Genomic DNA, 26,583 nt, shown 5'->3' on the forward strand with positions numbered 1-26,583 from the left:
AAAACATTATGGCGATCGATGTGAAGAACTCGACTGCGCAGAACACATTGCAGCATATAACGCAACTGGGCAACATCAAAGTCCGATCCATCGTTCCCGCTGATGGTACCACTGTAACAGGAGTCATTTATGACATCGACAACGAAATTTCCAATGCAGACCTGCCAATTCGCATAAAACCAGCAAGCGAAAACAACGTCATTGTGTACGTCGGCCGCCTCGGCAACACACGTTGTGTCAGAATAACATTCAAAGGTGACTGTCTTCCGTCGTACGTGAAGGTAGGCCACTTTCGCCACCCGGTTCGACCATATGTTCCGAGGCCTATGCAGTGTTTCAACTGCCAGAAGATGGGCCATGTGAAGGGCGTTTGCAGAAATTCCGCAATATGCCCCCGATGCGCCGAACCCCACCCAGAAGAAAAGTGCAGCGCAACTACTTTGAAGTGCCCAAACTGTCAGGGTGCTCACAGTGCTTCTTCCAAAGACTGCCCACAGATTAAGAAAGAGATTTCTATTCTTAAACAAATGGTGAGGGAGAGCTCAACCCACAAAGAGGCCGCTGAAAAAGTCCGACGAAGACGACGCCACCGTCGAAGGTCCTCACGACGGACTACGTCAACTTCTAAAGATCTGTCGACCGTTCATAGAACACAGCCAGCTGCTGCTCTAAACGCGACAAACGCCGAGGTTGGAAGAGAGAAAACTGGGAGATCTCTCTCTACAAAGGAATGGCCACCTCTTACGCCTACACGACCTGTAGCAGAGCCACTGCAGAAGCCACCTCCAATACAGCAAGGTGCTGCATCGGATGACTTGCAGAATACAGATAAGCAAGTGGTCGCTCTTCTGCGACCCCTAATGAGTGCCATTCGCGTGTTATTGAACAACATGCAGACACCGTCAGCCAGAAGTGCACTTCAAGTACTGGACGCTCTGAGTCCGGTGCTGGCAGCCCTTGAGTAGACCATGGCTCAACAACTACTGCCTTTCAGGGATGAGGTCCGAAAAGCAACAATTTTTCAGTGGCATGCCCGGGGACTCAGATCGCGCATTGCTGATTTTCGTCGGTTCGTTTACGCCCACATGTTTCCGATCATTGTCATCTGCGAACAGACCTTATCCAGCACAATTAGGCTCTCTGGATATGATTCATGTCATCTACTACTGGTGAAAAGAGCAAGGTTATGGTGTTCATTCGTCGCAATCTCACTTACATTCTCCAGCCTGTGGCTCCTCATGACGACAATCAATATATATGTTTAACAGTGAAAAAGAAGAAACTTACCATCACCGTTGTGGGCGCTTACCTATCTCCATCAAGTCGATTTGATCAAACAAGACTACGAGACATCCTATCATCAACTCCTGATCCGTGGGTCATCATTGCGGATTTCAACGCTCATCACACACTGTGGGGCAGTACGAAGATCAACGCGAAAGGCAGACATTTGGTATCCGTCGCTCATGACAATGAACTTTTGTGGTTAAATGACGGCAGTCCTACGTTCTTACGTGGCTCCACGTACAGCAGCTGTCTGGACTTGGCGTTTGTCTCACGAAGCCTCGTCAGACGTGCTGGGTGGTTTGCGGATATAGAAACACATGGGAGTGACCACATTCCCACATACGTCAAAATAAGCGGATTATCTCCTTCCAAGATACGCGATACCATCCAAAGAGTGGGCTGGACCAATTTTCAGTCTCTCATGGAAGAGCACTGTCAAGACAACATTTCACATCGCTTGGAAGAGACTATCAAGAGCGCAGTACAAGCTACCATGTGCACTCTCACGTGTTCTTCGAAGCAAACGGAATTTGATATAGAATTAGAACGACTTCGAGCAATTCGTCGACGTGCTGAACGAAGGTACCGCCGCACGCATGCAATGGATGATTTACGGACCGCCAGACGCATCCAAAAGAAGATCCAGCGCCGGTTAGCTAAGCTGGAATCACAACGCTGGGCTGCGTTTTGTGAGTATCTAGACCCTCGCAAGCCTTTATCGCAATTGTGGAGGACAGTACGAGGTCTCCGGACACTGCTCGTGCAGCGGTTTCCTTTCAAGGCCCTAGCCCTTTCATAACAGCGACCGGACATTGACGTGGCAGAAGAGTTCTGCGCCAGATTATCCGGCCAACTCGCTTCTCCCAACAATTTTCCGCCTTCGAGTAGCTCTCCACCACCGCGAGATCAACACATGGATCTACCTTTTTCAATCCATGAACTTAAGGCAGCACTAGATTTGTGTGGACGCACATCGGCTCCAGGACCTGATGGCATTTCTTACAGAGCCCTACGTCATCTGGGTGAGCGCGCAACCATTGTTCTCCTAGAGCTCTACAATGAATCTTGACGAGATGGCACGCTCCTGATAAGCTGGAAAACCAGTCGCCTGGTTCCACTACTGAAGCCTGGCAAATCGCCTTTGGAGCTCTCATCCTATCGCCCGATCGCTTTGGCTAGTTGTGTGGGCAAAGTAATGGAGAGAATGATCCTAGGACGCCTGGAGTGGTACCTAGAGTACCACAACATTCACCCTGAGGCTATGACGGGCTTTGGACGTGGTCGATCATCGATAGATAACGTCGTCGACCTAGTCACCTACGTTCAGCACGAAAAATGCCGAAAGCGTATTTGCGCTTTGTTTCTCGACGTGAAAGGGGCATATGACAACATTACACATGAAGCCATACTTACTGCTCTCGAAGAGGTAGGTGTGGGCGGCCGGATGTTTCAATGGCTACGGGACTACCTCTCCATGCGATCCTTTTTCGTGAACACTGAGAACAGCCGCACCTCTCTACATTACAGCTACCGCGGCGTCCCCCAGGGCGGTGTCCTCAGCCCTGTGCTGTTCAATCTGACTCTCCTTTCTCTCCTTGAGTACCTGCCAAGCACAGTTCAGCTATCAATGTATGCGGATGACATCTGCGTTTGGACGTCTGCAGTAACACGTCTACAACTGCGAGCGAGGATCCAGAAAGCCGCATCTCAGACTGCTATTTACCTCCGGAATCGAGGTCTGGAAATATCGTCTGAGAAATGCGCACTTGTGGCATTTACACGGAAGCCCATGGCGAACTACAGCGTATTGATAAATGGCCAAAGAATACCATACATTCGATCTTACAAGTTTCTAGGCGTTATAATTGACAGAGACTTGTCATGGAGCCCTCATGTTTCATACTTGAAGAAGCGGTTAACAGGCATCTGTCATCTGTTTAAGTTCTTCACTGGAAAGACATGGGGAATGTCCACAAGTGCTATGCTGCAACTGTACAATGTGCTGTTTCTTGGCTTCCTGCGGTACAGCTTGCCAGCCTTAACTAACGTCAACAAAACGAGTCTGCGCACCATACAAAGTGTTCAAGCACAAGCGCTCCGCATTTGCCTAGGCCTGCCTCGGAGTGCATCCACAGTGGCGACAATCGCAATTGCTGGAGACCACCTCGCCAAGACTCACATTGAGATTGAATCATTAAGGACACATATACGACATCTTGCCCGGACTCCCCACCACCACCTGGCATCTCTACCAGTGGACATACCACGTACCTCTTTCTGCCAAACAATAGCCACGCATGGTGAATCATTACCAACTTGCTTCACTCCTGCCGCAAGACCTTCGATTCCTCCGTGGTGCCTTACCCAGCCAAATATCAACCTGACAATACCTGGCATCCAGAAAAAAGCAGAGCTGTCATCACCAGCCTTTAAACAGCTCGCCTTACTTCTGTTGTACGAGAAGTACCAAGACTCTGCCCATATATACACCGACGGATCCGTCCTGCCGAACAGCTCTACCGCGGCAGTGGTGATACCAACGATGGGCACAACTATTAAATTCAAGACGTCTCACGTCACAACATCGACAGCAGCAGAGCTCGCAGCGCTTTGTACCGCACTGCAATTCATTAGTGAACAAGTGACACACAAATGGACAATTTTCTCCGACTCAAAGGCGGCTCTGCAGTCTCTACTATCACCTTTACGCCGCGTTCCACACGAGCAGCTGGTCTTTGAGATTGCCGAGGCAATACACAATCTGACTGAGATAGGGCAAGAAATAACTTTTCAGTGGCTTCCAAGTCACTGTGGAATTATCGGCAATGAACGGGCTGATCAAGCTGCCCGCACAGCTCATAAAGAAGATCACAAACGATCCATACCACTTTCTAGGACTGACGCTGCACGGAAGGTCTGCGTGCTTGCTCGCCAACGCACAAGATCACAATGGAATGAATCGCACTTCATGCATGCTCGCTTATACTCTCTGGACCCAACCCTAAGCCTTCGAGTACCATCAAGGCTTCGCCGAGGAGACGCAACTCTTTTGTGCAGGTTATGGTTGGGCGTTGCGTTTACCAACGGCTATGCGTTCCGCATAGGAATGGACGACAGCGCAGCCTGTGACCACTGCGGCAATGAAGAATAAATTGTGCATATTTTGTGCGCCTGCCCGCAGTACAGTGCGCAAAGACATTCTCTTACCAACGCGTTCAACCAATTGGACGACCGGCCTCTGTCGGAAGAAAAAATTCTCCGCCACAGACTGGACTTAACGTCACAGAAGAAGGCTGTGCAGGCGCTTCTGCGCTTCTTGCGAGCGACCGGCCTATCTGACCGACTGTGATTACAACACTCTTCCAGTGAAACTAAACAATCCCACACCTTCCTTGTGAGTGCCCTCGTTTTAACCCGCAGAGAGCAGCTCTCTCAGCCACGATAGATATACTGGACAAACGCCCAATAACGCAAATCAACTTCCTTGGAAACTGGCCTACACGAAAAACAGCGCGAGCCGCCTTGAAGGCACTGTTGCGTTATTTAAAGACACCGGACTCTGTGACAAATTATGACTCTACACTGTGTGACTCTACACTGTGTGACAAATTGTGACTCTACACTGTGTGACGTACGATGGGACGTTGACACTGTGCAACACTAGAACGCCTTCTCAGACTGCGTGACTATGCCCACAGAAACAGTTCTGTTTTGTGTGTGTGTGTGATTTTCTTTTTCCTTTTTCCCCCTTTTTTATACTTATTTTTTTCTCTCTCTCCTGTCGAATCCCTCTACCCCTCCCCCAGTACAGGGTAGCCAACCGGAGATAATGTCTGGTTAACCACCCTGTCTTTCCTTTACCTTTTTTCTCTCTCTCCTGTGGTTGTTAGAAGCCATCGCTCGGGGCTAGCCCGTCTGAAGGTGCATCACAAAGTAAAAGAAAATAAAGCGTAGTTTTCTGACCTTTGTATGAGTGCTTTCCGGCATTCGTCAGTAAGTGGTAAGCGCGTGGTAAGCGCGTTGCAAACCACTACTGCGCTAGGCAAACGCTCATTCGTCTCGCAGCCTTACTTTAGCGAGATGCAACGAGAGATCTGTTGAAAGCCCAATGGGAAAACCAGGCGCACACCCATCTGTGCTCGGAAATGGGAGCGAAAGCAGGTAGCGATCCGCACCAATCCAGAGGAAAGAGAAGGATCAACCAGCGATCTCTGGAAAGCGTAGTGCGAAAACCAGCGCACACCGATCTGTGCTCAGAAATACTCGCGCAAGCACGTAGCGAGCCGCGCCAATCCAATCCAGAGGAAGAAAGAGGACGGCGAGCGTCCCCTCGTGGTATAACGCGAAACGTATTAAACGGCAAATTAGTTTAATACACATTCAGTGCACATCTTGTAAACTTAAAATGCTTAGAGCCCACATTAATGTGACCAATATTATCGCACTAAATACATTTATTTGATAACATGCTTGTGCCTATAATGCACTCGGTGGAACGACAGACAAGTGAAGGAAGGTGCGACCATGAGCCCCAGTTTGTCGACCGCCCATATGGCAATCCCCAAGAGACACCCGCCGTGGTTGCTCAGTGGCTATGGTGTTGGGCTGCTGAGCACGAGGTCGCGGGATCGAATCCCGGCCACGGCGGTCGCATTTCGATGGGGGCGAAATGCGAACCCAAGTGAAAATATTGCAACTGGTGACAACTGGGACCAGTTAAAGTGGCTTATGGCAGAATTCCCAGTGGGGACCAGTTGCAAGTTGGTCCCAGTTGGACCAGTTGCTAGTGGGTCCCAGTTGGGACCAGTTGCCTGTTGGCCCCAGTAGGGACTGGTCGGTCTGCTAGTGGTCTGCAGCTGGGTTCAGTAAAAATGTGACCCGATGGGGCCATTTTTTTGGCTCCAGTGCAAGAAAGACAAGCTTGGATCATCATCAAATGTTTATTTGATGCAGTCTACAAAGTGTCATTCGATGTAGCCACCTGCAATCTTGATTGAGAGCTTTTCGTTGACTTCAACCACAGGACGTCCTTTTGAGGAAGTGGTTAAAAAAACCTGGGCACAAAAATACACATATAGAAGCAGTTAAAAACAGGGGTGCTAGTTCAACCACTAAACGTTTAACCTGGCAATATTTGCTTCCACATTAGGATAATGTGGCTCCACAATTACCAAACTAATTTTAGGACAGTGTGATATATGCTAGCTCAAAATGTCTATCATAATAAAAAATTACGCCACATGACACGACAGGACAATTATAAAGCACGCAAAATCAACATGATATGTGTGTTCCATCGTAACAGTAGGCAGATATAAGGAACTCTTGACAGAAATCTTGCACAGCGTTGTCGGAAACAGGCATGTCATTGCTGCGATGCACACAGCAATCGGCCCGACGCCACTGTACAGAAAGAAGTACTTACGTCCACCATCAGGATAAAAAAAAAAGCAAACACTTCATACTGTACTATAGAGAGAGAGAGAGAGATACAACTTTAATGGTGCCAGGAGGGCGGACGCAGCCTCCCTCCGCCTAGCAGACGGCCGAGATCCCCTGGGTCTCAGCGGCTGCCTCGGCTAACTCGACGGCCCAGACCTGGTCTTGCTGGTCTGAGCTGAGCAGCAGGGTCTCCCACTGCTGCCGGTTTTGAATTTTGCGGCCCTCGAAAGGAGCCGCCTTCGAGCATGCCCATAGAATATGTGGCAGATCCGCCCTAGAATCATAAATAAGAAGTATAATTACCTCGAAATGGTAAATCGGCGCCGGGGAAAACGCTGCACATCGATGCATGCTGATAGATCCACAAAGCCGCGAAGGACAGTGGTAAAAGAGTTGCCTTGCGTTGTTTTGAAGTTACAACAGCAGCCACAGATAAAAACTATCCAAATGTACTACCGCATGAATGAGATTGCGCAGGCGCTAACACCACGGGTTCCTTAAAAACACATCGTTCAGTCACAAACATGCACGCACGCCTCGCTTGACGCCTCGCTACGGTGGCTAGCCTCGCCTTGACATGGCAGCCGCCAATGCACACGTGCTGTGCGCAACTACGGCTGACTACGGTCGCAGTTTTATGTCTTTCCTGCCCGCCGTGTTCCCTTCTCTGCGCTACTGCTCTTTGATGTTAATAAATATTACGGCCTTTTATATGCGGTAACAAGTTAGCAATTTAGAGTAAAAGTTTAACATTTACTTTATGCGCACTTCAACAGAAAATACGACACTGACGAAACGTCAGCCGCAAACAAATATGGGTGCTGCTATTGCGCCGTCGTTCGTAAGCTGACGGGGCACCGCGATCTGCCTTGCAGATTACGACTGGTTGTTCGGTTTTTCCTTTTATTTTATTGTGGGGAAGTATTCGCTGTACTGTAAACATTAGCGACTCAACTCAACTACTCATCGCGACGAGGCTCAGTGAAGCAAAATTGACAAGACCATGTAGGCGCACGTCGCTTTTGTGTATGTCGCTGAGATGGCCATTTCTAGCTTAGTGCGCTGAAACTAATGCAAACGTACGTACGCAATCTGCTGCACAATTGTACAGCAGAATTTTTAATTATTCAGTGATTAATTAGAAACACGTGCCTCTCCATGCAAGCAAGCGGTCCGCTAGTCTAATTTTTTATCAATTAACTTTCACCAGTAAACAAGAGCTGCGGAATCCAGCAATACATGTTGTATCAGACCAGCAACAAACATCATAAGGCCAATAGAACCCATTAGTCTAATGGAGAAACTAGTAGACATGCAACACTGATTGTGTAAGACTAATAAGTACAATACACAGGGCCATTGGTCTTACAGGTAAATCAGTACGACTAATAGAAATTTCTGTCAATTGGTCTAATACAAAACTTATACAACTAATACAAAACTGTTGTACTGGTAGTTGTACTGGTAGTTGCTACCAGTACAACTGGTCAATGTTCCAGTTGGAATCCAACTGGAACCAGTTGATTCCAGTACAACTGGTCAAAGTTCCAGTTGGATCCCAACTGGGCCCAGTCACTCCCAGTATAACTGGAAATTGTTCCAGTTGGATCCCAACTGGAACCAGTTGCTACCCAGTTGCTTTCCAACTGGGACCAATTGGTGTGTAACTGGGACCAGTTAGTTTCCAGCTGGAACCAGTTCATCCCAGCTGATCCCAGTTGGATCCCAGTTGGAAATTTTCACCTGGGAAAACACCCGTGTACTTAGATTTAGGTGCACGTTAAAGAACCCCAGGTGGTCTAAATTTCCGGAGTCCCCCACTACGGCGTACCTCATTATCAGATCGTGGTTTTGGCACGTAAAACCCCATAATTTAATTTTTTTTTAATGCCAAAGAGATGATAGCCACCCAGAGTGAATCTAGATAAACCAATGAAACTGGAGGTGTGCCGACGGACAAACTTTGTCTTGTTACCATTAGTTCTTTCATCTTGGGGCGTCGCCAGAGCTCGTCAAGATCCCGAGTTTCGCCAAACTCGGCTCATCCTGCATAACACCCCTGGAACAAATTTTGTTGTATAACGATGGTCAACGATTGACAGCGCCACAAACAGCGACCACCTACCTGTTGTTTTTGAAGTGGTAGGCCCGCTAACCTCGCCGGATCTTCATAAGAGAAGTTTTCTTAAATATACTCGTTTTAAGACTTGTTTGTAAACATCGTTTAATTCAATGAGACATATGAGTTGTAATCAAAAATCTCATAGTTTATGCTCGGTATTGGAGGATTCTAGAAAACGATCTGAATTGGTAATGTGTTCGAGTAAAAAGAATAGCCCTAGTAAATGGTAGAATGACGACTGCACTACAGAATTTAGGCGGAGGAAAGCTGTCTTAAAAAAGCTTCTAAACAACCAGTGTCCAACAAACTGGAATGATTCCAAATACATAGCGACCATCTTTAAACGTACAGTTTATAAGGCGAAATATGACTATAACCTCAGAAAATTTGATTTCTTGTCCCAAACACGCAACAAAGGGGCATTGTTCCGCTTTCAGAGATCACAGATGATTCAACCATCAATTAATGCACACTCACTTGTTCTCACACCGAATGAAATTACTGAGTTCTTGGAACAAATTGGCAAAGGGCTTGAGAGCCGCTTTTCATTTTGCCGCCCTTGTCGGCCTTTATTGCTTGGCTCTGTGGACAATTTCGAAGAGGTGTCATTATCGGAATTGGCCTCAGTGGTAAGTTTGCCCGCTGCTGCCCTAGGTCCGGATGGGGTTACCGCCGCAATGATCAAAATTTTGTATAAGGAGTATCCTGATGCCTTATTGGCTCCGGTTATTCATTCTATAGAGAAGGATCGGATACCATTGCAATGGAAACTCGCTAAAGTAATATTATTACTCAGAAATCAAGGTAGTGGATACACACACTGGAAAACATTCGGCCTATTTCATTAACGTCGAACCTTGTTAAGCTAATCGAAAGATTAATAAATGTCCGAATCATGAAGTTTATGAACACCAGAGAGCTGCTGAGCCCTTTCCAATTTGGTTTTAGACCAGGCATGTCCATCTGGTGTGCGCACGCAGACATAGAGAGTCGAATTCATCTTGCACGGCGCCACGGGCACGCTAGATGTCGCCAAAGCTTATGACAGTGTCGAGCATTCAATATTGTTGGATAGAATGAATGCACTAGATCTTCCACATTACTTTATAAGATGGACAGCCGAGTTCTTGAGGGGGAGAGAATTCTTCTGTGTTAGGAATGGTATCGTCTCTCGAAGGTTTACACAGACCCGGGGTGTACCTCAAGCGGCCGTTTTGTCTCCCCTATTTTTCAATATACTACTAAGTGTTATACCTTGTCATGCTGACGTAAACACATATGTTTACGCAGATGATATTGCATTTTTTTTTTGCTTCTGTAGACGACATTCCGTCTCTTTGCAGAACATTGCAAGCTTATCTCAACACACTTGAACAATGGCTGGAAGGAATTCGCCTATCTCTCAACGTTAACAAGAGTGCGGTGCTGGTCTTTCCGCTAAGGAGTCCATTGTATCTAACTCTCTGTTATGAGAACAAATTCTTCCCCCAAGTTGAACAAACCAAGTACCTTGGGGTGAATTATGACAGTAAACTCAATTGGTTGCCGCATATTGAGTATATATAATACTTAAAAAGGAGCCGTGCTGTCGGAATATTACGACGGCTCAGCAACAATAGGTCAGGCATGCATGCGAAGAGATACACTACCAATGATATACAGCATGTATATCAGGCCAGTATTACAATTTGGGTGTGTTCTTTCCTCTGGAAGTGTGGCGTACAAAAATCGCCCCCTTGTTTTAATAGAACGGGATGCCTCCGCCTCTGCCTTGACCTCCCCAAATTCATATCGAAGGCTGTGCTTTACCGGGTAGCGTGAGTGCCGTCGGTAATGGATAGGTTTAGACTGCTAACTGCCCAAACCTTTCTGCGACTGCACGAATCAGCTTTCAGAAGACACCAGACATTGTTTATTAGTCAGCTCACTCTATTTTTAAATGTCCACTGGCCCCGTTTTCATACGCCACAGGTGGTTTTTGCGCAGGCACTACTCGAGCCATTGAGTGTTAAACTCTATGAGAAAACTCCTGCAAAGTCTACTAGCGTCTCTCTAGAAATTATTTTTGATAACAGTTACCCAAATAATGCAAAACTTTTATCTTCCCGGATTCTCAATGTCTTGCTGGATAGATCACTTGTGTCATATTCAGACCAACGCTATAATAGCTACAGATGCCTCACAGAACAACGAAAAGTCAGGTGTAGGAATTTTTTCTCATTCGCTAGATTGGTCCTATTCAATTAGACTTCCAGACTTTACTCCTATCTACACAGCAGAATTCTTAGCTGTGGTTTTAGCATTGCGGAAATTGAACCCCTCTCATTCATCAGTTTCTATTATCACCGTCTCACTCTCTCTATGTTCATCGCTTAGTGACTCAAAACGCGTAGTGACTCAAAAAATTTGCAAGCGTTATATCTTTTGGCTCCTTCTCATTTGCGTTTGCTTCGCTTAATTTGGGTGCCCGGTCACAAAGGTTTGCCTTTGAATGAGTGTGCAGATTCATTGGCAAATGCTTCCCTGGGTGGTTCTTTAGTACCTGCCGTTCCCCCAACCGCCTATATCACTGCAGCTAGGTTTAGGAGATTAACAATGATGAATGATATATATAATTCTAGCATGGCTTCGCATTCTACGATTACCACCATCTACTATTCCCTTGGAGTCGTAATTTCTGACCAACACGAAAATTAGAGATTACACTAACGAGGCTACGTTGCCGCATCCCGACATTAAATTTCTAAAACACACAGGGCTAGTTTGGCGATATCTCCTTTGTGTATGCAGTGCGATGAACCAGAAACTATTGATCACTTTCTCCTTGCTTGCTGACGATTCTCCTCAGTAAGAGAAAGGGTGTTTGAGGACCCTTTAAACAAACTTGGCCTCAGCATGAACGCCCCCGTCTTGCTTTCGTTTGGAGCTTCCACATTCGGGTACAGCCACCAGAATGTTTGTACTGCAATGCAAAACTTTATCATTGATTCGAATCGACTGCCTTCCTAAAACAGTCAGTTATAATAATTAATTAGAACACCGAGCAGAATTAATCTTCCTTTGTTCTTTCTTTCTTTTTGTAATTTTTTAAATCAATTTTCTCCAAACCGCCCATTCTTGGCCAATCCCCCACGGTGGGTATGTGCCATTTATACAGAGGATCATCATCATCATCAACATGTCCGGAACCGAGGGGTCACAGTGGAGCGCCAGAAAAAGAGGACCAGCGCAGGAGGCTTTTAGAACGGATTAAGCACGTGTCACGCTTACGCATCGAGCACGCGCCGCCCAACTTTATTTTCGTGTCTTTCGCAGCCGGCACCAAGGCGCCGGCCGAGAGCGCCGACCTTGCGTCCCCGCGTTGCGGCGTCGGTGGGCGACACACAGTTTGCTTTTGCAGGCTTGGGAAGCTGTGATACAATAGACGCAATTTCGGCCATCTATGACGAAAATACATCCGATAAAGTGACTAACAAGTAGATGGAGGCAATGCAAGTGCAATCATGAAGGAAGTCTGAGTGCGTGTTGGAGGTAGAAGACGATGATAATGAAGAGCGGGATATAGTTTGCTTTTGCAGGCTTGGGGGGCAGTAATTGCTGTACAGCAGACGAAGAATTGGCCATCTATGACGAAAATACGTCTGACGTTATGCAACTTCAAAATACTTCGTAATGCTTTTTGCAACCACTAAGCCCTGGTGTTCTACATATAGGACATGACGTCATATCTTATACTGATGTGGTAGTCCGAATATAATAAATATTTTTGTTTTTCTCAGTAGTAAATCTATACCAAACGATGAAAAAAAATTCTGCACGTTAAAAAAAATCAGGGCTGAAAGGGTTCTCCCTGCTCAATCGAGTACTACTATATATTCTTGTTTTTCGGCGTCTTTTCCTTTCGATTTCTTGTTTTTACTCTTAGGATAATCAAATTCCTTAGGCTCACTTCTGCCTCCCGATTCTTTTTGTGGATACATGATATGGTTGAGCATCCTTATCATCGTAAGCTTGGGTCTTCGCATCGCATACCCGAAAAGAAGCTACCCGGAATTGAGTTAAAGCATGCTCTTCGTCAGCGTCAGGAAGATGGTGCAGTAGTACGAAAAGAAGCGGACCGGAAAAAGGAAAGAGCCATGAGAAAGCCCCTTATAAATTATGTGCTCAGTAATTGAATTAAGTGAGTCAAACATTCACTGAAGACTGCGATGTTATTGTTGAGATTTTAGACCGGTCAAAAGACGATAGGACAGAGAAGAGACGTGGCACATACAACGACTGGATTAACAACTGTGGTTTATTGAAAAACCCCGCCTCCCCCTGTTGTGTGTGCCACGTCTCTTCTCTGCTCTTCGTGTTTCGACTGGTCTAAATTCTCAAGAATATGTACCAACTCACCCCAGATAGAACTCTCTGCATGTTATTGTGCTTGAATTGTCAAAGCTTTAAGTCATGCGTATGGCTATAACATGATATAATCCGAATATATTTATTCAAGGAAACAGGAAATGAAAATGAAAGAAAATACAACCTTGCCACTTTTGCGAGCCGAACTCACTGCCACATTGCGCGTTCGAGAGTTTAAAGAAAATAAGTAGTGTTCGTCAACCATAGGCGTATCTACCGGGGGGGGGGGCACTTGCCCCCCCCCCCCCCCCCCCCCCCTCGAAAGCGGACACTTTCGGCTACACACTGGAAAGTCCAACAAACTACAGCTGAAGCTAAATTTTATTTCTTAATAGTCACCACGTTCATAATGCTTTTCTTTACTACGTATCCCCGGTTTGGGCAGTGAGTATTGTGCCTCCTAGTGACGCGTTGTAGCGGGCGACGCGCGAGATTCGCCATACGTACACGCTTGCATTGCACAGAAGTCCTGGCGCTGGACAGTTCCCGCCGTTACAAATTACCGCCTAACCATACTTTAAAAATGTCACAGTTTCGCCCTAAGGGCGAAGCAATGAATGCGATAGCAACACAGCAATGTCATACGAAGTAAGGTGAGCGGCTTTGGTAGCAACAACACGCAGAACTGTTGTCGACGCCATCGGCGTTTTGCCCGCGTTCGCTCAAAATGCGTGCGGCGTTGGTGACTGTTGCCGGAGCCTCTGATATAAATAGGCACTGCATGCCGCAGCTAAACGTCGCCTCCCTTCCCTCCCCCTCCCCCACGGCCTTTCGCTCGTTGGAAGAAGGCGCGTTTGCTCTACATACATGGTGATTGTGAAGGAGAACAGAGACGCCTACTTCTGCAGCCCTTAAGCGAGCACGGCGCAGAACGCGCGTTTGTTCTCCGCCGTGCGTTCACTCCCCGTGAAAGACGCGCCCCTCGCGCCCTTTCACTCGCACATAGAGCGTTCGGCGCGCGGCGACGATTTCTTCTCCAAATGACGTCATACGGAACCTCACGGCGACGGCGACGGCGACAGCGACGGCGACGGCGACGGCGACGGCGACGGCGACGCCGACGGCAGAAATCTGCTTTTGAGTGTCCATATAATTGCTATCGCAATAAAAAAAAACAATCGGCTTGATATATTTCACATTCGGGCGAGAGGAGAGGTCCGGATAAAGTATTTTAATCAGCCGCGCCCAACTATGGGTGTGCCTTACTACATAAAATGGTTGGATTATCAAATGCTGGAACTATTGAATCTCCGTCTAGAGATAGTCTACGTAGCGTTGCAGTATAGATATATTGTCAAGGTGTTTATTGACAGGATTGAGAGGTCGAACTCAGTGCAGCAGTCAGAACCCTGCAAGCAGTCAGGACAAGCCCCATGCATAAAAACGCTGGTGATGTGCCTGACTAACCGGCACTTCTTCGTCGTTACAATATATCTTATCACCATCAAAAATCTAATCAGATCACTTACAGGTGTAACTGCCGAATTCCTTTGTGTAATCACGACTTATCGTATATTTATTTATTTATTTATTTATTTATTTATTTATTTATTTATTTATTTATTTATTTATTTATTTATTCGTGATACCTCAAAGGTCCCAGAACGGGACATTACATGAAGGGTGGGCACGTAGAAAAATGGCGGGACAGGTTAGGTGGCGTGACTTGAAAGATGGTCTTCAATATCAGTTTTGAAATGGGAAATGTCGGTGATGAGGGCGATGTCAGAAGGAAGGGTATTCCATTCTCGGGCTGTCTGCAGAAAAAAAGAACGCTGGTACGTGGTGGAATGTGCGCGTGGTAGACACACAGCATTGGGATGCGTATGGCGGGAGAAACGATGCGCTGGAATGATGATTTGGTTACCTGTGGGCCGCGAATGAAAGAACCTAAAAAAATAAAAAAAGACGAGCACTTGTGCGGCGGAAGGTGAGCGAGGGAAGAGACAACCGGGATTTTAAGGCTGAGACACTTGTATTATAGGAGTAGTCAGAGAGAATAAACCTGGCAGCATGGTTCTGAACCGATTCAAGGGAATTAATCATATTAAACTAGTGGTTGTCATAGATAGCACTGGTATATTCTAGTTTAGAACGGATTAGGATTTTATATGCAAGTTCATTTATTCATGATACCTCAAAGGTCCCAGAACGGGACATTGCGTGAGGGTCTGCAAGGTGGTATATGTTCGTGAAAGTGACCTCGGTCGAACGTGCAGAGCCATTTCAGTGCCAATTGAACATTTAACTGAATTTTTTCTAAAGGCCTGTGTCACTTCTGCTTTTATCGATTTCATTTTCAGGCCGTTTCTGAATAAGGGCTGCCCTACTACTTGTTTCCCGGCAGGATCAAGAACAGCAGATATTTTATATTTTGAAGAAATGAAGACCACCTTATTGTGACGTGTTCCGAAAACTTAAACTGCGGTGGTTGCTTACGTACTCGAAAAACCCCTACTGAATACTCGCTTTCCCCCAGTTTTTATGGTTTACACACGTCATTTAGTTGTTGATCCCGGTATCCTCAGTAAACTATGCGGGAAACGGTGTTAATATTTATTCGAAGTACGAAACAATATCCCGAGTGACGAGCGATAAATGTTTTTTTCTGTGTAGGTTCATTGCAAGCCTTTGCAGAAAGTTACATATTGAAGTGTTCCAGGGTGCCATACCACCGCTTTCCCCGACTCCTAAAACAATTGCATGAGATATGGACTAGAAATTCTATGAATATATAGGGAGAATTTTAAGCGCAGTGCGTTGCGAAAATGACACTTTCTTGGTTTAATTGCAAGCGTTGCAGATAATTACTAAACCCTTGTTTTCCCATTTGTTCCCGTGCACCATACGGGATGCGTATAGGTTGCTTCTCCGGTGTCCTCGGTGAGCTAAACAATGCATCTTGTTTATATCTGGGGATAATGAAATTTTCTGACCAAGTAAGATGTGTATTAATGAATTACAGTTTTTTTTAAAGTTTCCAGCAAGAAATGCTTCAAAGCATTGCACGGAGACAAGGTTTAAAACGGAACACTAATATACGCGTAACTTTTCAAAGTATGCGATGTAATTACAGGAAAGTGAAACATTTAGTGCAACTGTTCGAAAAAAAAAAAAAACAGCTTCACTAAAAATCGTGTTGTAATTCACCAAGTTCGCACACCTCTGCTGTCTTTTTCTTTTTAGTATTGAGAGTAATTTATGTTGATTGTACGTCGTTCTGTATAACCTCGACAGTACTATTACCTTAACTAGCGATACATTTATGCTGTAGACTTAAACACCAAGTAAAATTCTTTAATTAGTAAAATTGATTGCAACAAATGTGCTTTTTTTTTTTTTGTGAGCTGCGCTGCTGCTACTGTGTTGGATCAGGGACCTCTGGGCACTCAATGCCATTTGTCCCTGCATCGTCCCTGTTATTGTCCCTGTTATTGAGAAATAGGTCCTGCCAGATGCATTTCCAGGCTTTTTCACTCATTATAATAGTAATGGAATATATATATATATATATATATATATATATATATATATATATATATGTGGAGAGAGAGAGAGAGTCAGATCTGCGGTTTGCCCCCCCCCCCCCCCCCCCCCCTCGAGAAATAGTTGGTACGCCTCTGTCGTCAACGTTTTCATGCAGGCATGGTGTCATTGTCTGTTCACTTGAAACGAATCCTCAGACGTTCTAAGATAAAAGCACACACGTGCTTTGCCTGTGTCGCTGTTGATAATATACCCCAAGCAAACATTTTGAACTGGTATGCTGAGATGTCTCACTGGTCTTTGTGTAGTTTAGATATTTTAGCTTAAATGGGGCCCGGTTACAAATGGTGCCGTTCAAATTGACTTTTGTATTGGTACAATACTGGTTGGAGTGCAACCGCTCCAGAAATACAGATACAGTTTTTCGCTCGTTCAAGCTGCAAACCAGCTCCACACAATCTGTAACCTGAGCGTTTAGCTAATGTACAGAAGTGAAACAAAAACCGAAAGTAGAAAAATCTAAAGAACGGCCGTACTAGCAGCCATGCAGCCGTACATTCCGGTTCCGGCTTGCCGGTGCGTTTGCCGGGTGTGGTGTGATTGGTGTGATCGCATGTGTGCCGCTGCTCTGCGTTTGCATGTGTGTGTTTTTCTCACGATCGGTACAGAGAGCCCGGCACAACCGATTCCCTATCTAGACGAACGGCAGGCCACCGTGCACGCATTGTCATTTGTCAGCACATCGGTGTGAGAGATACAGTGTAGTCGCTGATAAATGCTCCTGCTTCTACGTTCCTTCTCTGTAGCTTGTTCGAAGTCGAACTCACACAACGTCCTCTCGTCGGTCGTGTCTGCACATCGAAGAAGTCTGGCCATGGCCGCTAAGGTGGGAATTCTGCAAATTCTTGCAAAAGTTGGTTGATCGTCTTTCCGGCGCTTCGCAAGCGAAGCCATGCCGTCACATGTGGGAATCGCGGAACATAGCATTGTCGCTTTCCCTGCATTACGCGAGACATGCATTCGCTACACGAAAAGTGAAAAAAATTTGCAAGCAGGTGTTCAAAGCCACACAGCATAGGGCAGCCCTTTGACCCGCGGTGATATTGCGTGCTAGAGGTCAACCGATCGCCGCTCGTTGGATTGTGCATAAATTCACGCTTTGTATGGGTGTTAGGCCGCAGGTCATCGTGCAAAGGTCTATTAAAATAAGCCTAGCGCAGCATTAAGTTTAATTCCGAGTCGTCTCCGATTGCTGGTAGTTGCTGTGTGGCTCGTAGAGGTTCCACATTCCCGGCTAGGAAGCTGCCGTGCGTAGTCGCGGTCGTGCACCGTCCCGAAACGCAGAGAAGATGCCGCTTTTCTTCGCGATTCTCACGTAACCGAAGGCTCCAGACTCTCTTTTGTCCTTGCAGTGCACTCGCTATCCAGCAAGATGCACATATCGTCGTATGCACGTAGCCCTTCCAGAATAACAAGAAAAAAGGGTCATTTCCATTGTGACGTTTACAGCGATAAGCAAAATGTTGCGGGGTCACGCATCCGGCGGGAGGAGACGAAAAATACAATAAAGAATGGACATTCGGAGCTGCGTGTCCTGAGGCGTCGTCGAAGCGTGGAGGATTGCGGTGCAAAGCAATGCAAGTGGGCCGTATATCCGCGGGTCACGTGTGCACACGGCGCTACTCATTTACTGATTGTGGCTGTTCGGTGAACGCAGGGTTGAGGTGTTCATCTCGCGCAGATGAGTAAGCCTTCGCAGTTTATAAAAAATTGCTCTCGCGGTAAACTCGGGCTGTACAAAGCATTATCGGACATAGCGGGGCACTCACATAACAGGCAAGCTTCCTATAAGCATATTCGTTGCTTCGATGGGCAAAATCCAAGGCTCTTGTCCAGTCCTAAGCACTGGCTGGTTGCACAGCTGGATCTTGGCGTTACCTCGTCTCATAGGTGGGGACAGCCACATAAAATCAACAGCACTGTGCCAGTTTAAGTAGCTACCTTCTTAGCCCATATCGAAAGCAAGTGCATCCATGAATTGTTGGCATCTGTTGGCATGCTGCAGAAAACAAGGAAATAGGCTCACTGAGGCTTCACTCAATATAACCAGAGAGCGTCTTCCTTTGGCAAGCACACTGTGTATAACTGCGATGGGGCTAAGAGAGCGCACCACCTCGAAAGCACGGGGTCCCTTTATCTCATGCCAAAAATCTCTGCTCCTCTGGAAGGGCCGGTCATAAAAGGGGCATTGCCCATTGATACGTTCGAGATAAGGCCAGCTCGGACGACTCCACAGTGTACTTCGAAGCTGCATAACAGACTGATAGCTTGACTGGAAAATCTTCAAGCTTTCATCTCTTGTGCTAATATGATCAAAAACGAAAACTAAAAAGGTCTGCCAAGGTTACAGCATCGCTGCTCGCATCAATATGCGACTATATAACACTGACCTGCCATGGCCTTAGCCCTAGTGCTTTACAGCTTGATGCCAGACAACTATACTTACAGACTTACTTTGTAAGTGAGATGTTTACGTGGTCATTTATTGATGTTGTGCTTTATGTGGCTGCTGATGTGAGGCATGGGTTTCTTCAGGATCTGCTTGCTAAACCTTGTTTGTGTCCAGTAGAACAAATCCTGGCTCCCACAACAGATTTCAAGAGCCTCCTTCACCAATGATTATGTACGAGAAACCAGGTGTGGATGAGGCATTTTTTGGTTATCACATGGCGTAGTTCAAGTCAATTGGTTCTATCATGGTTGCCAGCAAGATGCTGCCAGAACTTAGAGAAAAGCTTTGTATCACGATTTACATAGCCCAAGGTAGAGCATCACGCAGATTTGTCCAATGTTTATTTGTTCTGCCTGTTTTGACTCTGTATTTCAGTTTGCTTAGTATTGTACAAAACAATAATTCTTGTCAAGAACGTTGTGTAGAATTGGAAAAAAAAAACAACTTTTGCAGGAAGAGAAGCAAGAAATTTTTCATATCTGTGTTAATAAGTAATGTTAGATTCATATCTGTGCCTAAGGCACAGAGTAGCGCCCAAGAGGGGCTAGAGCATTCATTCATGCATCAATTGTTCTCTGTCAGAAGTTGTCTGAAGCAATCTTGAGCTGGTGTTACGTATGACGGTTTTGGTAAGTGCTAGTTTAAATATTGCATTGCAAATTTATGGGGTGTTCAAATAGGGAAATTTTGTAACCGAATATGAAAAAGCAATTAAAAACATCAAATACTTTCACATTCCTAAACAAAGTGAGAGATAAACCTTGTGTGGATTCCATTTGCTGACATAAAGGCTTACTTATATTATTTGATACTTACATATAATGCCATAAAGAGCTGGCCATCCTGTTTACTGAAACGCTTGCATATTATAAACAGCATCTTAAGTAATCAGGTGTGCCAATGATGGTAATGAAACAATGAAGGAGCATGTCGACAAATGGACATCGAGTGCTGTGTTTGTTGAAGGAGCTAACCATAATACTACAGCACTGCGCATTGTTTTAAGAGGAGGCAAACATGGCAAGTCTAGAAAAAAATATCTTATTTTGCCTTAATAGAGACAACAGATTACCCAGGCTGCTTAAAAAGCTAAGCATTCCCATCGAACTGCTAGAAATTATTGTGCAGAAATTATTTGCCCCATGAGTTTGATCAGGAACTTGTGCTTGTGCACAACAACTTCAACAATCTCCTGCAACAGAATCATTTGGAACACTGACCACTTGCATTGGGCTTTCTCCCCTGAAGTTCTAGTAAATGTTGGTATCCTTCATAATTTAACAAAAACGAATATATTAATCAGTTTTGAATGGTGAATTCTCGACTCAAATACAAAACATATATTAAGGTTACTTATTTGGAAGAACGCTCAACAACAGGACAAGGAAAGACAACACAAAGGTGCAGGCTAACACTTGTTAGTCTGCGCCCTTGTGTTGTCTTTGCCCAACTTGGTGCTATTGTACAGCAAAAGCTATTCAATTCGAACTCAAAATTTTGAATATTCCTGCACCCTTACAAATTCCTTCTGCGGTTTCAGTGGGAGAGCTGTTACTAGCTGTGAGTTAGTGCGATTAGGGATCGCGATCAGTCCTTGGATATTTTTTTGCAAGACAGCAGTTGCCTTTAGTTCAGGGGAATAAGGGAATTGGAATATGCATTAGTATAACATGTGGCAATACATACCTTGGAATGATAATCACTGCAGAATGACATTTAGCAGCATCCATTTTTTTATTCAAGATCAGTGATCACAATGCCAAGTGATGCTGAACACATGTTTATACACGAGAAATTTTGGGCAAGCTTTTATTTATTTGGATACTGTAGCAGAGGAACATTTGAGCATTGGAGGAACAATTGCACATGGTTAAAGTCTCAACTGTGTTGGAACATGTGGTGAGAAGAACATTGTCAGAATACGCTGAAAATTAGCAGGCACTTCCTGTTTAGCTGCAACAGCATACAGTGTTGACCGCTTATAACGTAAGTCGCCGGAGTCGCGAATATCCGCACTATAACCAAAACAACTATTTTATTGCGGTAATGGACACTCCAGGTGCATTTCTGCCGTCGTTGTCACTATGCTCTAGGTTCTGTATTTGCTTACTAAATAAATTAACTAACACGGTGTCACGCGTGCGCACAAGCAAACATGAACACATCTCGCTCGTTGACCGCGGAAACAAACTGTCAAAACGCTCGAGTGACGAAGCCGGCGAACGAATTGACCTTCGTGCTGTCATGCCTCTCACTTCAACGCGACCTAGAAGCTGCCAAAACACGGCGTGCGGCAGACTTTCCCCGTCGCAGATTGCTTTCAAGATAGGGCCAAGGCGATCGTATAGTTGAAGTGGATTGTCGCAGATTACGTCCTGCTTCGGTCCACTGAAACCGTTCCGTATTGCTTTGCTGGCGAAAATCCTCTCCCTCTGTTTGCGCCAGTCCTGAACGGAAGTTTAGAGAGAGAGAGAGAAAATGATTTAATGAAAGGCAGGGAGGTTAACCAGGACTGAGCCCGGTTGGCTACCCCACACTGGGGGGATTCTCTGAACGCCTGTGATGCAGCCCGATTTCCGTCCGTCTCCGCAAACATGATCACTTTCCTTTTAAATGCGGCATAATGATGAACTCAGTACTTCATGCTTATAGAGCAGATGCAGAGAACGTGAAGACAGACGGTAGACAATTGCCTAAGCACGTGTACTGCAGCACATGGAGGAAGCTACGGTAGCTAGGCTCAAGAGTAGCTAGGCTCGATGCGCGTGCGAGGCGGACATATTGAAATGCCGAGGGCTATATGGTAACACAGATTTAGGGTCGCACTCGATTCTAACGTGCACGCAATTTTTGGACCTGTTTTAAGGAAAAAAAGTGCGCGTTCGATTCGAGTAAATACGGCATTTGTGGCTTGAGAGGAGCGTTTGCCGTCTAGGTTGACTGCCAAACTTCCAGGCAGCTGCACTGTAACCGGTATTTCGCACTATAAGCGATGCGCGTATACATAGAGTGCTATGGGAAAATTAACGGGAGTCTGAAAAGACCGTATTATATCCGGTCCTGCACTATAAGCGGTTACGTTATAAGTGGTCTATACTGTAGTTGCAAGACAGAAGTGTTCATCGGTGGCAAGTATGTTTGGCAAGTTGGCATTACATTCTTGAAGCAAGCAGTGTAAGCGGCTACACAACAGAAAGAAAGGACAGACATTGTGTCTGTTCGTTTTTTTTTGCTTGTGTAGCTTTTTGCACTGACTACCTCAAGGAAGTCTTGAGCCTGTTAAAGTTGTAGGTTAAAGGTTTACAAGGTTTTAAGTTTTGTATACATCTCGCTGTGTTGTTTACTCAGCACATAATGGATGCTGCTACTCCAGTTGAATGATTACTTTAAAACGAGTGCACTTTGTACTACAATGAGCATACCTCCCTTACAAGGGCCCTTAAAACTCCTTGATTATGCTAGCAGGCCTCCAATTCCTTGAAATCTTTGTGCAAGAATTATTTGGGTCACAAAAACCAGCGCACTTCAAGATGGAAAGGAAAGTCGAGAAGCCCTGCACTGCATAACCCACTTCATAGCACATTTGTGCAAGGTGTTCAATTGGAAGGCTCAGTTCAGTGTTAGTCTTCTGAGTGAGAAATCATAGGCTTTTAAACCATTCAATAACTAGCGTTAAGTAAAGCCCATAATGTGTTACTTCGATGTATATATGTTTTAATATTGTTTGTTTATGTATTTAATGGATCACATAGAGTTCTGCATGGCATGTCTATTCTTGAAGTTAACTCATGCGGTGCACAATTTACCACTAGTAGTTGAAAAGCCTTTGGCTGTATTGCCATCACTTCAGGCACTTCAAAATGTTCACATATCGATGGCATATCTGTCTGCTCAGCTGCTAACTGCAAAGCATGCGTCTTCCTAGTCACTTTGGGAACAGAATTTTGGCATTCTGAAAGTTATGAAACTTCAAGCACGTAAATTGACGCTGGCTTCACCCTCTGAATTTAACCTTCAGCAGTGTTAAGTCCTCAAATTGAAGTAAATTTCCAAGTTGGATGTGCTGCAGAAGCCCAGCTGTTTGCGTGGTGATGGGCAACAAGATGCCACATTGCATGGCTGTTGCATGGCTGTTGAGGCAGAATCCACTTTGCACAATGACATTTAACGCTTCATATCTCTTTCACAATCCATCACAGTGGCTCTGTAACTGTGGTGTTTTACTGCTGAACAGGAGATTGTGGGTTTGACTCCTGGTTGTTACAGCTACATTTTGATGGGCACAGAATGCAAAACTGTTTGTGTAAAGATTTTGATGTTTGCTAACACTAACTTGTCAAAATTTATCCAGAGCTCATCACTACCACATCTCTTGTAGATTACATGAAATCACACCAGTTAGGCAAATCCCCTTCTCTGGCAATCAGCTTTCTATTAGGTTATCCTGAATTATCTTCTTAGGCAGTGTTCTTTTGGCTTCGGCCTTTTCCTTTTTTCATCTGGTAATGTATCCTATAGTCAGTGAGACTATTAGTTTAACTGTGTTTTTTCGACTGGCATTTTTATTGTGTCTACACGTGTACCTACGTTACAAATAAACTTGTACAGCCATGGGAGGCCTTAGCAGTGTAATATTTCGTTATTGTCTGTATTTCTCTGCGATAGCTGCCTGTCATTTTTAGCCGAGAATGCTCTTTGTTTCTTCCCACGCAGCCATTGTTCTTGCTTTTGCTACGATCTTGACTGGCCAGAGGAAACGTGCGTACGGGCATTCTTTTTGCTTCCCGAATGAATGTGTAGTACGCTGACCGCTGGCTCCTGACAGCTTGACGTTTTTTTAAGGACTGGAGAGACGGTACACAATGAAGCAATGAAGTTGAATGAAGAGCCTAATTCAGGCACTTTAACACTGGCATAACCTGCGTAGAAGAAAAACAAAAGCGGCTGTCTAGTGTTATTCAGCTTGGTCGTGTGTGCACAGTTTTGGTGGGACTGCAGCCACCTGTGGTTTGGGGGTGTAGCATCTCTAAGTACAGAATTAGAGTGAGGGGAAGGGGGGGGGGAGGAGAACACGGTTGCAGCTGCTAGTCTGATCGAGGTCACTAGGCTCCTCTCCCATTTCCTGTCATGGCTTGTGCAGTTTCTTTTGGTTTGTGCGGGTAAAACGGCCACCGAGAGGCCCCGTGCATCCCATTTTCGAAGCTATCACGATGCAGGTAAGGTGGGGACTGGGTCTGCAAGGCTTGGCTGTGGGCTTTGGATTCGTTTATTCTTTCCTTTGACTTCACTCATTTGTGAGCTTTATGCTGGCATCAAGTTTGACACGGTTGCCTCGTTCGGGCTAAATTAGTGCTTGTACAACCTCTAGTATATACAAGACTAAATTGATTTGAGTGTTTAGTACTAATGTGCAATGGTCATTGTGTAAGATGCTAAAAGGGTATTAGTAAGAAGCGTAGTACTAAGAAACAGGAATGTGGCAGTATATATGGCAGAGCAAATGTGCGTAGGCAAGATTTTATTTGAGCTAGAGGAGAAATTAGTTGGGCAGGTCGGCTACACATGAAGCAGATAACCAGGGGCCGTTGATAGTAACAGAATGAGCGCCAAGAATAGGAAAATGGAGTCGGAGATGGATCGATCAGGTGGTGTGATAAGATTTAGATATATGTGCTGGCATTAAATAGAAAGGCTGATGCAGCAAAGGGGTAGCTAGAGATTGCAGAGTATTCCTTCATCCAGCAGTGGACTTGAAGCATGGCTTGCCTTGATTTCACATGATTATTTCATTTACACGAGTTGGAGAGTTGCGGGTTAATGACATTGCAGGCTGCATTGCAGTATAACCGAGCCTGATAGCAAAATGTTTGTCTAACCTGCCTTTTTTGTTTGTACTTTATTTTCAAAAATAAATCGTCTGGAAATATGGTAAAAAAAAATCTGCTAAACTGCAGTCTGATTCCGCAGTGCTCATAATGATCCGCATTGCCATGTCCCCATATTTAACACTGCCACCATTCCCGTGTCCTTGCAGAGGCAAGCAGTCCTTCTGGGTGTGTACCAGGACAAGGAGAAGGACAAGGATGGGGACTTTGTGCTCACTCCTAGCGCCAAGCAGTTCGCTGCCAGCACCAAGTTGACCGACCTCCTGGAACTGTGAGTTTTGCACGTGTGCACGATCTTCACATTGACTGGCTTTAACCTGTTAAATGGGCACTAAAAAAGAACACTACATCTGTTTAGTCTGATTAGGTATGCGTTATAATTCTGTTTTCTGTCAATTGCAGAGTAAAAAAGTTGATTACTCTAAAAGAAAATGAAATACAAATTTAGTTTCTTTAAATTTTGTGCCATATTGTCAGCACTAGTACGTCCGTGTGATGTCAGGCATTTTAAAGTATTCCCTCATATTCGAGCCGGTTTGGGGCAGTAAATGTTACAATACTCTCTTATTTCAGTCTTTGGATCCTTTAAAATACAGTGTAGTCCATTTTTACTGGTAACAAATAACTAGGCCCAAGCAGTCAATCCTTGACATCATGGGAAGCTGGTGGGGGAATTTAAAGGTGGCGTTGCCTCTCACCTTTTGTTCATGTATCTTTTCTGAATTGCGAAGCCTCATGTCACGATGAGTGGCTTTCCTTTATCGTGGATGTGTAATTTACAGATACAGCTCAACTTACTTTTCCCTTTAGTGTACCTTTAAAGGGACTGACAATCATCTGGAACATGTTTTGAGGTTGTAGTACCAACATAGAGGTCATGTCTCACATTTACATATGCAAGCATGACTTTTTATGCCTCAAAGGGGCACCACTGACGAGAAATGTCAAGCTAAGCATGGTTGGCGAATTGCACTTCTGGAATACTAGAAAGTGTGGAGTCTGGATAAGCCAGGAAATGCGCAAAGGTGATAAGACAGGATAGAGTTATCACTCCTTTTGATGTCATGACACTTGGACAGCATTTCCTTAGGCCTAGTTAGCACTAGCTTATCGATAAAAAAAAAAAAAAAAACATTAGTGTGTATTTTAAAGAAATCGTGGACCTATTGAGTTTTGAGAACTTTTTCTCAACAGTAATGGCTGTGACATACGAAAATATTTTAAATATTTGTGGCATCATGAAGCTGCAGTCAGGTATTGAAATTCCGTAGGGTAAACTTTCTCCGTCACTTTGCCAGCTCACAACCAGTCTTTTCCTGTCGAGTAATTGCGACATGGATAATGAAAGGAATCCTTCACAAGGCTCAAACTAACATAACATTTGTCTGAAGCATCTCTTTGACTCTTTGAAGATGGAATCGTATGCCTTTAAATAGATGCAG

At 45.1% G+C, this 26,583-nt stretch overlaps 1 protein-coding gene across 6 annotated transcripts in view; it reads left to right on the plus strand.

The window, feature by feature from the left end:
- The window catches only part of LOC119458485 (cytosol aminopeptidase-like), a 210,912-nt gene that overhangs the window by 103,270 nt on the left and 81,059 nt on the right, over positions 1-26,583 (plus strand). Inside the window, exons 1-2 of one of the 6 annotated variants that reach the window (XM_037720326.2) lie at positions 17,327-17,630; positions 25,291-25,412. The exons of 4 other annotated variants lie outside the window; for them this stretch is intronic. In XM_037720326.2, the coding sequence (XP_037576254.1) occupies positions 17,520-17,630; positions 25,291-25,412 (233 nt within the window). In that variant the 5' untranslated portion in view covers positions 17,327-17,519. Of the gene's footprint in view, positions 1-17,326; positions 17,631-25,290; positions 25,413-26,583 lie in introns of those variants that run through there. One more of the 6 variants, XM_049671260.1, reaches the window with a different exon arrangement.

Source organism: Dermacentor silvarum, chromosome 7 (assembly GCF_013339745.2).
Source record: "Dermacentor silvarum isolate Dsil-2018 chromosome 7, BIME_Dsil_1.4, whole genome shotgun sequence".
Taxonomy (NCBI): Eukaryota; Metazoa; Arthropoda; class Arachnida; order Ixodida; family Ixodidae; genus Dermacentor; species Dermacentor silvarum.